The sequence below is a fragment of the Anguilla anguilla genome, chromosome 3, assembly GCF_013347855.1.
Source record: "Anguilla anguilla isolate fAngAng1 chromosome 3, fAngAng1.pri, whole genome shotgun sequence".
Classification (NCBI taxonomy): Eukaryota; Metazoa; Chordata; class Actinopteri; order Anguilliformes; family Anguillidae; genus Anguilla; species Anguilla anguilla.
Window position 1 is genome coordinate 68,403,445 of NC_049203.1, and position 12,500 is coordinate 68,415,944.

Consider the following 12,500-nt stretch of genomic DNA (forward strand, 5'->3'; position numbering starts at 1 on the left):
GACTCCATCTACCTAAATGGGGGTTTGTGCACGCTACGTCCTTCACTAGCTAGACTCCATTCACCAAAATGGGGGTTTGTGCATGCTACGTCCTTCGCTAGCTAGACTCCATTCACCCAAATGGGGGTTTGTGCATGCTACATCATATGCTAGCTAGACACCTTGCACGCTACATCATACTCTAACGAGACACCTTGCACGCTACATCATACGCTAGCTAGACACCACCCACCAAAATGTGGGTTTGTGCATGCTACGTCATATGCTAACGAGATACCTTGCACGCTACGTCATACGCTAGCTAGACACCACCCACCCAAATGCGGGTTTTTGTATGCTATGTCATATGCTAGCTACACTCCACCCAAATGCAGGTTTGTGCATGTTATGTGATATGCTAGCTACACTCCATCCAAATGTGGGTTTGTGTATGCTACATCGTATGCTAACTACACTCCATCCACCCAAATGCGGGTTTGTCTAAATGTGGTTCTTCTAGGGTCAAGGAAGGTGGCCATTGCAGAATTGTGGGGACAGGGATGGTAGTAATTTCTCTTTTCGTGTTCTGATACTCTGATACTGGAGTGCAGTATGATTAATGATGCACACGGTTCCAAAAGCAGAATCTGGCCTCATTTATCCAGGGGCTGAAAGTAACGTCCAAACATTTAACATCCAAATCTGTATGCTAATATTACCTCCACTGGTCTGGCTGCCGTCCATATCTCTCGTCCAGTTTGCCTCTTGTGTGTCGGTGTGCGGAACCAGCTTCAATGACACAAAGATGCTTGAGGAGATACGTATATGTGACACTCACTCAATTAAAATAGAATGTGTAATTGGGGCGCGTTTGTCGTTAAAACAGCCAGAGCCAAGAGGCAATTAGCTCAGGAAGAGCTGCTGAATGGCGCCGTGAATTATTTCGCTGAGTCACTTCGCGGTATTTCGTGGGTGGAAGCGCAGTTGCCCCGAAAAACACACACACACAAATCTACACGGACAACCGCGGAAATAATGAAACGGAATGGAGAATTCTATTTGAACATTTGAGTGAGAGCTTTTCATTTCCTTTCAGCAAGCTTTCATCGCCGCCCAAAAAAAAAAAAAAAAAAAAAAAAAACAACAAAAAAAAAAAACATTTATTTAACAGTCATCTTTGTAGACTCGTAGAGCCCATCGGACAAATTAAGTGAGAGATGTGCCTTGCCAGCGGGTCGGATATGATTATCATTAGTGTTAGGACTGAGCACCAGAGCTTTTTTTAAAATAAAAAGTGTATACGACTCCATCTGGTCCTCATTTAAACTTGAAGAGTGTTTTGACATGTGATCCACTCCAGCAGTTAAAATGGTTTCATTACGACTCTGAAGCCTCAAATCTGGTGAGGGAGTTAGCGGCAGGGCTGGGCTGGGCTGTAAAGGAGGCCCCCTCAGTCCCCCCTTTTTATTTCAGTGCAAAAACACAGTAAAAAAAAACCCACACAGTAAAAATAAATAAATAAATAAATAAATGAAAGTACAGCACGGTTTGTATGTGTATGACTCAGCCTGAGGGCCCCATCGCTTCCTGGTGTCATATGAGGCCACCACTGAGTTCCGAGCCTCTCTCACACACCTCTCGCCCCTTCCTTTCCGGGAGGAGCATCCGGTGCTACACGTGTCCGACCCAAGATGGAGACGGGGGGGGTGTGGTTAAATTTATAAGCTCCCGCCTCCTCCATCTTGGAATGTCATTAGCCGGGGATTGGCTCTACTTACTGTGATGATGTACCTGCAGCGGATGCAACGGGAAGCAACACAATGTCCTCGCTTTGTAGGGTATGTGCGGAAAAAGTGACACACACACACACACACACACACACACAGCGCCCTTTTTTTTAACAGATGACCCCTGTCAAATTTTCAGGGATTACTGTCTTCTAGCTTTGCCTTACGAAAACAGAACCGCCTCCCGCCTGGAATAAGAATCCGCTGCGTCGCTGCCTGCCGTCGACTTCCGGCTAAAAATACCGCGGAGTAAGACGGATGAGTGTACAGCCCGCGTTTCTGTTCTCCGCCGCGATTCATTTATTAGCCCCAGAGACAAGTCACATTACGGGAGCCGGTGTGGCTGGTCGTCAGACGGCTCGAAAATATCGCTTATCTTTGCGTATAATACGTTAAGTGCACTGGGGGGGAGGGGTTGGGGGGGGGGGGAGGCACAGTTTCTCATACACCCGTCTCAGATGTTACACGCACGTTCTTAGTTTTTTTTTTATCATGTCAAAATATCATTCTGCCCTATGGATGTCTGCAGCCTCACCTTAAAACCAAACAAGAAAGAAAAAAACGGCAGTTACGTTTAAAAAAAATATTTTAAAAAATGAACTACTCTAGGCACTGTGCTAGCACTACTACGAGGGCCGGCGCTAGCTTAGCCGCTGCGTTTCATTATAGCGCTGTAGCTTAGACGGCTGCGTTGGCGGCCCCCACGTGGTGAAAATCAGGCAGTATGGCGGTGGTTTTCGAGGGGGGGGGGGGGGGGGGTTGTTGTGCTGTTGCCAGCAGGAACAGGCTCCTGGGGTGTAAACCTCATCTGCGGGCTTGTTGGGGTGCGGATTGAGCCAGCGCTCGCTGTGTCGCTCACATCAGTTGTTGTTAGCTCGAGCCCGGGGCTAGGTTACGCTCACCGTTAGCCACCAGACTTGCGCTGACAGCAGCGTTGTTGTAATTTCCCCGCTACCTGCAGTTCCGTGTTTATTTATACCTGTGTTGTCCTTGCCCTTGTTTTCTTGTTTTTTGCAAACCCTGTTTTTTTTTCTTCTCCCGGCTCAGAGCGCTCAGTCACGTTGGAAAGCGTGTCTCTGCAACGCCCTTGCTCTGGGAGAGCGCGTCCTTCGTAATTAGCACCGCTAACCGCTACTTCTTTTCACACCGCAGTCATTGTGTGGGAGGGCTAAATCTCACGCGCAGCTGGTACAGAAAGACTGCAGACACCCAAGCAGCCACAGGGGAAGCTTTCGCAAGCTCAGGGGGCCCCTAAAATTGTGTGTATGTACCCTAGTGCTTACTGAAATGACACACTAGTGCTGACTGAAATTACACTACTAGTGCTGACTGAAATGACACTACTAGTGCGAACTGAAATGACACTACTAGTGCTGACTGAAATGACACTACTAGTGCTGACTGAAATGACACTACTAGTGCTGACTGGAATGACACTACTAGTGCTGACTGAAATTACACACTAGTGCAGACTGGAATGACATTACTAGTGCTGACTGGAATTACACACTAGTGCTGACTGAAATTACACACTAGTGCTGACTGAAATGACACACACGTGCTCCTCAGAAGCTCCTCTCTGACTGATTCTGAAGCCAGCTGTGATGCCCGTACCTCCACAGGGTTTTTCAGCCACGGTCAGTGTGTCGTAGTTGGGATCAGATTCTCAGCCGTCTGGCATATCACTGCACCACTTGCCACTGCCTTATCAGCACAGTCCACTTCCAGCCATCCGCCTGGCACTAATATGTTAGCATAGTATTTTTTATATGCCGCCATTGCTGTTTGACAGTATTGATTTGCAAGATATAATAACTACCGTTGTCTTTATGACTCTCCCTCCATACACTCAAGAACGCAGCAGGTGCTCATGAATTGTAAGCTACTGCAGAAGTGTAATCCAGCAACAAGGATCTGCTGTACACAATGTTGTATCTATTACAGGACATCACACATTTATACATCACACACTCAACGGTGCAGTACATCGTACATACGCACATCAGACACTTTCTCATGTTTCAGAAGATCACTTTGTTTTTGTGTTTTTATGCAGCAGTTAAATTAAAATTTTAGTTGCAAGATGCTTTTTACGAAGGGCGTTGTCACAATGCAGCTTTACCAAGATCCAGGCCTGAATCCCCCCATACCCCCCCCCCTCCCGCCACCCCCCAAGAGAACACCTAGGGCGACAGTGGCAGGGAAAAAACTCCCTGACTGTTTGACAGGAAGAAAGGTTTTTTTGCAGAACCTGACTCAGAGAGAGAGAGTGAGAGAGAGAGAGAGAGAGAGAGAGGGAGCATGCCAGCCATCAGTTCACAGTGTTGTCATCCTCTCGTTCTGCTTTTCAGCCTGGGTGTTTTTTTTTTTTTAAAAGATGGCTCATTAGCGCGTCCCTGCTCTCAGTCGTCCGATCCCGATCATTTAACTTCGATGGCCCCGCTCCCTCGATGGGCGACAGCTCCTGAGTGCTCTCTCTCTCTCTCTCTCTCTCTCTCTCTAACTCTCTAACTCTCTCTCTCTCTCTCTCCTCTCTTCTGCATTCTGAGCACGATCCAAACAACCGCTCGTTCGTCCCCGGTCCTCCCATCGCTGGAGTGCTCATCGACAATCATCTACTCCAAACAGACAGTCCCCGACGCTGGAGCGTTTGCACTTTTTAAAAACGCTGACTGAACGCGGAGTGCAGGCGGGCGTGATGTGTTTTATAATAAGGACAATGTTGACATGATCGCCGCGCGCTCCGTGGCCTGTAGGAGTGTGCGTAGCCGGCTGGTTAACTACACGCTATTACTCATGTCCCCCCGGGCCCCGCTGCGTAAAACAGTATCCATGAGAGCGAGCGGCTTCCGCGTTTGTCTGCGAGCCGAATATGGCGACGGAACACAACTCAAGTCCACAACCTCGAGCAAGTGGACCCCCGTCCTTCAGACGTGAAGTAGCCACAGCCACAGCTGCATCACTGAAGGGGGATGTCTGAGCGTCCGACGCAGGGCCGCGGAACAAGGAGCTGAGCACGCTCGAGTGCGCGCTTCGGGGGTGCGTCCTGGAGCACGCGGTCGGGTTACGAATTAAGGGCAGGGCTCCCTGGCGTGGAGGGGGCTGCTGCTGGAGCTCTTTGTGTAAATCTTCGTTTCGTGCCATACGGGGGGATACATTTTGATATGGTGGAGAGCTCAGACTATGATGATTGGAGTGGAGAGCTCAGACTATGATGATTGGAGTGGAGAGCTCAGACTATGATGCTTGGAGCGGAGAGCTCAGACTATGATGATTGGAGTGGAGAGCTCAGACTATGATGATTGGAGTGGAGAGCTCAGACTGTGATGATTGGAGCGGAGAGCTCAGACTATGATGCTTGGAGCGGAGAGCTCAGACTATGATGATTGGAGTGGAGAGCTCAGACTATGATGATTGGAGCGGAGAGCTCAGACTATGATGATTGGAGCGGAGAGCTCAGACTATGATGATTGGAGTGGAGAGCTCAGACTGTGATGATTGGAGCGGAGAGCTCAGACTATGATGCTTGGAGCGGAGAGCTCAGACTATGATGGTTGGAGAGGAGAGCTCAGACTATGATGGTTGGAGAGGAGAGCTCAGACTATGATGGTTGGAGCGGAGAGCTCAGACTATGATGACTGGAGCGGAGAGCTCAGACTATGATGACTGGAGCGGAGAGCTCAGACTATGATGATTGGAGCGGAGAGCTCAGACTATGATGATTGGAGCGGAGAGCTCAGACTATGATGATTGGAGCGGAGAGCTCAGACTATGATGACTGGAGCGGAGAGCTCAGACTATGATGACTGGAGCGGAGAGCTCAGACTATGATGCTTGGAGCGGAGAGCTCAGACTGTGATGACTGGAGCGGAGAGCTCAGACTATGATGACTGGAGCGGAGAGCTCAGACTATGATGATTGGAGCGGAGAGCTCAGACTATGATGATTGGAGCGGAGAGCTCAGACTATGATGATTGGAGTGGAGAGCTCAGACTGTGATGATTGGAGCGGAGAGCTCAGACTATGATGCTTGGAGCGGAGAGCTCAGACTATGATGATTGGAGCGGAGAGCTCAGACTATGATGATTGGAGCGGAGAGCTCAGACTATGATGATTGGAGCGGAGAGCTCAGACTATGATGGTTGGAGCGGAGAGCTCAGACTATGATGACTGGAGCGGAGAGCTCAGACTATGATGACTGGAGCGGAGAGCTCAGACTATGATGCTTGGAGCGGAGAGCTCAGACTGTGATGACTGGAGCGGAGAGCTCAGACTATGATGACTGGAGCGGAGAGCTCAGACTATGATGATTGGAGCGGAGAGCTCAGACTATGATGATTGGAGCGGAGAGCTCAGACTATGATGCTTGGAGCGGAGAGCTCAGACTATGATGGTTGGAGACTACTGCAGCGTTTCATTTAACGACTACACTACTTTTTATATTATATTGCAACTTAAATTTATATACTATCTACGCATACACACACACCTCCACGCACAAACACACACTGCCGTGCACAAACATGTACACCGCCACACACAAACACACACACCGCCACACACACACACGCACACGCACACATACACTGCCACACACACACACACACTGCCACACACACACACACACACACTGCCACACACACACACACACACATACCCATACACACACACACACACACGTACGCACACATACACTGCCACACACACACACACACACACACACACACACACGTGCAGACGGGCGCGGCACGGGCGCAGACACGAGCGCGGGACGCTCACGTTTCGAGTGCGCGGCGCGGGGACGGGACCAGCGGGAAGCCGACGCCCAGAACCCGCAGCGCCGCTAAAAATAGCCGCGGCGGAGGCGGGGCTCCCCCCCAGCCAGCCGTGTCCCCCTCAGCCCGGGCTAAGATTGGATCCTGCCGGTTATAAATAGCTGTGGGAGGAGGAGGGGAGGAGGGGAGGAGGGGAGGGAGGGAGGAGGGGAGGGAGGAAACTCTCCTCTGTCTCCTTCTGCCTGCAGTGCTGCTAAACCAGAGAGCTGCAGTGTGTGTGCGTGTGTGTGTGTGTGTGTGTGTGTGCATCCGAGACACAGCCTGCATGTGTGTGTGAGCGTTTGTGTGTGTATTTGCTTCTGAAAGAGAAAGACAGGCAGTCTGTGTGTGTGTTTGCTTCTGACAGAGAGACAGTCTGTGTGTGTGTGTGTGTGTGTGTGTGCATGCATCACCGAACGCTAGTCACTACTCATTGCATTGCACACATGTAGTATGGGGTGTGAAATTCATTCCAAACCTCGAATTTGGATTTGCAGATTTGTGTAGGCTGCTAGCAGTCAGGAGCGTTAGCAGCAGGGTGAGACCAGACAGAACACCCCCCCCCCACAGGCTCCCTTCCCCCCCCTCCCCAGACACCCCCCCCCCCTTCCCCCACAACCAGCTTTAATTAACTAAGCATTTCTGCACATGCTAATGATGGAAAGCCATCAGAATTAAGATTAAAATTTTGCACCCAGGAGTGCGGAGAGTGGAGCGCGTTTTGGGTCGTACTGTAACTCGGGGGAACCTGGTGAGCAGATAGCGCTGAAAGGGCCCACGGCAGCTGTTTATTTAACACCGCCGCTGTCGATTGGTGGGCCCGCTTAGCATCGACCGCGGCGGCGGCGGCGCTGGTGGAGCGGGAGCTGACAGGCCTGCGGAAAACGTGAATCCAAACGGGCGCGAGCGTCGCTGTGTGTGTGTGTGTGTGTGTGTGTGAGTGTGTGTGTGTGTGTGTGTGTGTGTGTGAGCATCGCTGCATGTGCGGATGTGAGTCAGAGTCACTCTGCAGAGGGTCCGTGGGGAGGGGGTTGGGGCAGGGGGGGGGTATGGAGGGAAGACATTAGAGATCAACATACACACACATGCAGACACACACGTGTATACAAACACACGCACACTGAAACGCATGTACACACAAACACATGCATGTACACAGACACACACACACACACACACACATCCACACACACATCCACACACAGACACTCACACACACACACACACACACACACGCACACTCACACACACACACAGACACACACACACACACACACACATCCACACACACATCCACACACAGACACTCACACACACACACACTCACACACACACACACTCACACACACACAGGAGAGGGCAGCCGCATGCAGACTGTAAGATGTGCAGCACACATGAATGGCTGGCCGTCCACACTGGGCACGTGCAGCCCGGATCTTACCCAGAGCCCCGCCCTCCAGCACTGCGGGGGCTGTTACTATGATTGGCTGCTGAGAGCTAAAAATAAACCGAGCTTTGCGGGGGTCGGAGGAGGAGGGGGGGGGGGGGGGCGGGGGCGGAGGGGGGGGGGGCTGGGGCTCTTTCGGAGAGAGGGAGAAAGAGAGAAAGGGAGTGGGGGAGGGTTGAGGAGAGTGGAAGAGAAAACTGCACCAAGAAGGAGAGGGAGCGGGAGAGGGAGAGAGGGATGCAGAAAGAGAGATATAAAAGGAAGTGAGGGAGACAAAGAGAGGGCATTGATCAAAGGAAAGAGGGAGAGAGGACACAGAGAGAGAGAGAGAGAGAGAGAGGTTGATATATCAGGGTTGTGAATGTCTGATGACTCTTATAAAACTCCATCTTGTGGAAAGACGGAACGTTTCTCTTTCCAATGCATTTAAAAAGGTCTGGTCCAGAGTACATAGTACTGTCCTTTGCAGTCTCATACACAAACTATACCATAAAGCACACGGTTGTGTGTGATTACACGCTGTGCGTATAGCGATCATTTCTGGTAATTATTTTTTTTTGGTATGTAATGTAGGACGCATGATGGTGGCAGACTTCGAACCCCTAAAAGTAGCTCCTTTTTTTAATTTCCCTTCCCTAAATCAGGGATTAGTCTCTGGGAAAGGGACAGATGGGCTCGGGGCTGGCACATTGGACCCTGCGTGGGCACCCGACACACACACAGAGGGCATGAGTGACATCAGCAGATATGAGCTGGTGCAGCCCTCTACCCCCTAACCCCCCCCCCCCCCAAAAAAAAGAGAAGGAAAAAACACGCTGCTCCGGAAATGACTTTTCTCTTTTTCCTCTTTGTTTTTGCGGACGGGTTTTATAATTGTCGTGCGGACGTGATTCCGCTCCTGACTGCGGAGGAGAGTCTCGCTCACTTCTCCCGCACGTCGCTTGCAGAGTGGGACGGACAAAAAACCCAGATTATTAATTTCGGAACAAAGACGGCGGGGGCGAGGGGCGAGGGGGGGAGGGGGGTGTATTGGCCGGGCCAGGAGGGGGGGGGAGGAGGGGTGGAGGCAGAAACAAAAGAAGATAAGGGGAGGGGGGGGGGGGACCCCCAGGAACAGCCCGGCAACAGCAGGCTGGAGGAGCGGGATCTTCTTGTGGTCTCCTGCCCCCTGTTGGCCAGTGCTGTGTATTACAGCCATGTTTTCACACGTTTCCATAGCGTCTCCCCCTGCCGCTCTAACCTCCCCCCCCGCCCCCCCCACCCCCGGTCGGAGCAGGGCCATATGCTGTTTAACAGCCTCTGTTCTGTCCTGGGGGGTCGTAGCCACCTGGAGGTATTAAATATGGGTAGCTGCAGTTGAAATGGGACTGCTGGGAGTGTGGAAGGTGTGGCTGGGTCTCTGGCATTTTCCCAGCGATGCCGTTTTTACCGTTCTCAGCACGAGGGTTTCACATGTGCGAAAGGCTCTGGATATTAAACTAGAGCTGGGGTTTTACAAGCAGCAGGTTACTTTTTTATTTTATTTTTTTTTACGAGTCACAGCAACTTAACTGGTTTTTTTTACTGTCCCTCTCACCCCACCCCCTCTCACGCGTTCTGTTACCCTACCCTTTATCCCTCCATCTTCCTTTTTCACTCATCTCTCATCCTTCCCTTTCTTCCCTCCCACCGTTTTCTCCCCTCCCTGTTTTCACATTCATGCCTCTCTTTCTCTCCTTCCCTCCCTCGTTCTCTCCATCTCTCTACATCGCCTTTCCTTTCCCTCAGACGGACTGGGAGAGCAACGGCGGCCTGGTGAAGAAGCTGCCGTCCATTAAAGAGGACGAGGAGGGCGACGAAGAGGAGCGCTCCACCCTGTCCCGGGCCCCCCGGTCCCCTATGAGGCTGACACGGGGCCTGAACTCGCCCCTGCGCTCCCCCCTGATGCCCCCCCGCCCCTTCCGCTCCCCCACTGAGCCGCTCCGCCCCGCCACCCTGCAGATCCCCCTCGTCAGCTTCAGCGGCGCCCCCCCGGAGCTCAGCCCCAGGTAGGAACCCTCCTCTCCTGCAGTCGTTCCACCGGGGGACGCTTTATGGGCGGACACCGATGTGGGGAAAAATATATAAGGCCGCGTCCAAATCGGTGCACTTGCCTACTATTGAGTATACTGAACTTAGTAATGTGCATACTCAATAGTAGGCAAGTGCACTGATTCAGACATGGCCTAAACAAGAAGGAAAGTCCCTTCATTTCCCAACTTCCCACACATTCCCAAACTCATTCTTTAAATCTGCTTTGCCTTAAAATGCCCTGAAGACTGGATTTCTGTTTTCCCACACCGTACTTATACACTCCTGATGCTTCTTAATGAATATTCACAAGGACATTATTTGGGCAAACGCTTGCAATTCGAAGTGGTGGGTGGACCGGGAAAAAATATTTCAATCTTCCGTGACGTGGTACCTGATAATATCAAATACATACATTCATGGATCTGAATGAATTTCCATCGTAAATTCCGTCCAGCGTTGAGAGGAGCGACGCCCGCAGTTAACAGGCAGGTTGCCTGAGTGCTCTGCTTAAGATGCAGCTCGCCCATTACCCATAATCCCCCTCCTTCCCCCTGGAGTGGGCGGTATGGCTTCCACCCTGGCGTTAGCCCGCCGCGCTCTCACGAGCCTCCTCCTCGGCTTAAAGGCTTTTAAACCCACAAGTGCTCGGGGCAAGAAAACCGAATGCGGAGCCCGGCTCACCAGCAGCCCTGAATCACCCTCACGGGCTCGGCGTCCTTGTGATCGAACGGTCGGATCAACGAAGGCAGTGGTCTTAATCCCAGAACTGAATTATTTCCGAGTTTTTTTTTTTTTTTTTAAACACGGTGACCACTGCGGTAAGCAGAGAAACAAAGAGGTGCACTGTGGGTAAGATTAACCCTTCGATGGACAGGGCCCCAGCATGTGGGCTGCACCTGGTCATCGGTGATCTTGAGTGTAAAGTGCCTTCTTGGCGCATCCCAGCCCGGACACCGCGTCCATTAGCAGGGGCAGGCACCGTCGTCCGGGGCGACGTACGACACCGACCGTTCTGCTCATCATACGGGTGCAGTGTGGGCTTTTTAGAGAGAGGAGGGGTTGGAGAGGGGGGGCGGTGCAGTCTGGGCTTTTTAAAGAGAGGAGGGGTTGGAGGGGGGGGCTGGCAGGCAGGTGGGGGGACGGGGGGACGGGGGGGTTAAGGGGCGGTGTCCAGCTCCCCTATTAGTGCAGAGGCTGCCGTATGCATGCTTCATGCCCTGATACAGTAGCGGGCTGCCATGGAAACCAACTGGACCGGCTCATTTTGTGGGCGGGGAAATGGGCAGCATTCCAGAATGGAATCCTGGCCTGTGGTGGTGGTACGTACCATTGCCCGCGGCTGCGTGGGGTGGCGTGTAGCCTATCCCTCCCCCCGGCGCGTGTGACCAGAGGAGGCGTGGCTCGGTCCGCGGGATGCTGCTCGCAGCAGGACACGCCCAGCGTCCCACGGGCCGGTCCTCCAGCGCAGCGACTACAAGCACCACAGAGCAAGAAGGAGAGGCAGCGCCTGGCAACAAGCACGCTCGTCCCCGCTTTCCCAGAATTCCCGCCTAAAACCCTGAAAATTGTTCAGATTTTTGGGAGGCGTTATTGATATTCATAAGAAATTGTACAGATGTCGACCTACGAGAGCTTCTCAGTGAACCCTTGTCTCTTTGACCCGTATCTGTCAGGCCTGGCTGAGGCCACTCTATTAGAATTTGGCCTTTAAATGAACTGTGGCGCTTCGCTGTGTGTTTAATAGACTTTCTCATCTCTGATATATTGAGATCAAAGCTTCTTTGGTGATTACATTAATACAAATGTGATGAATATCACTCTTCCATGGAAATAATCCATAAATGGCTTCTGTTCATTTGCACTCTTTATTTAAAATTTAACGACCCTTTTGTTTGATTGATGGTCTCAACGCGTTTAGGCTTCAAAAGCCGTTTTCGTCGTGTAAAAGAGAAAAAGAGCCCTGCGTTTGGAATTTCGTCCCGGTTCCACCGCCATCTGGTGGCCACTGTAGGGATCGCGGCGTGCGCGCTTCACACCCCAATCGAGTGTCCGGCTGCCATGGAAACTGGCTGGGCCCGCTATTGGTTTACAGAAGGAAGCCGTTCGGGTTCTGAACATGCAACGCGCCTCCTCTCCGCAATGCGTCCTTTGCACAGCGTGTAATGTTAAAACCGCGGCAGCGGCACGTGTGTGGCATGTCAGCTCGCCCTGTACGGGTTCTCGAGCCCTACAGTGCACGGAGCATTCATTTTATGTATTTTCAAAGGGTTAAATCACAGCAAGAGAAAAGCTCTCACTTACAACAGAGCCCTTTACAAACGTGCATGTAGATTAAAAAGTAGAGAAGTAAAACACAGTATTTAAAAAAAAAAAACATGATAATAACACTGCACAATAACCGTAAAAAGATTAATAATAAAA

General features: G+C 51.5%; 1 protein-coding gene across 1 annotated transcript in view; it reads left to right on the forward strand.

Annotated features, from left to right (window-relative positions):
• Window positions 1–12,500, forward strand: part of kcnh3 (potassium voltage-gated channel, subfamily H (eag-related), member 3) — a 134,807-nt gene that overhangs the window by 117,613 nt on the left and 4,694 nt on the right. Inside the window, exon 13 of the mRNA XM_035408629.1 lies at window positions 9,795–10,054. Within this exon, the coding sequence (XP_035264520.1) occupies window positions 9,795–10,054 (260 nt within the window). The remainder of the gene's footprint in view (window positions 1–9,794; window positions 10,055–12,500) is intronic.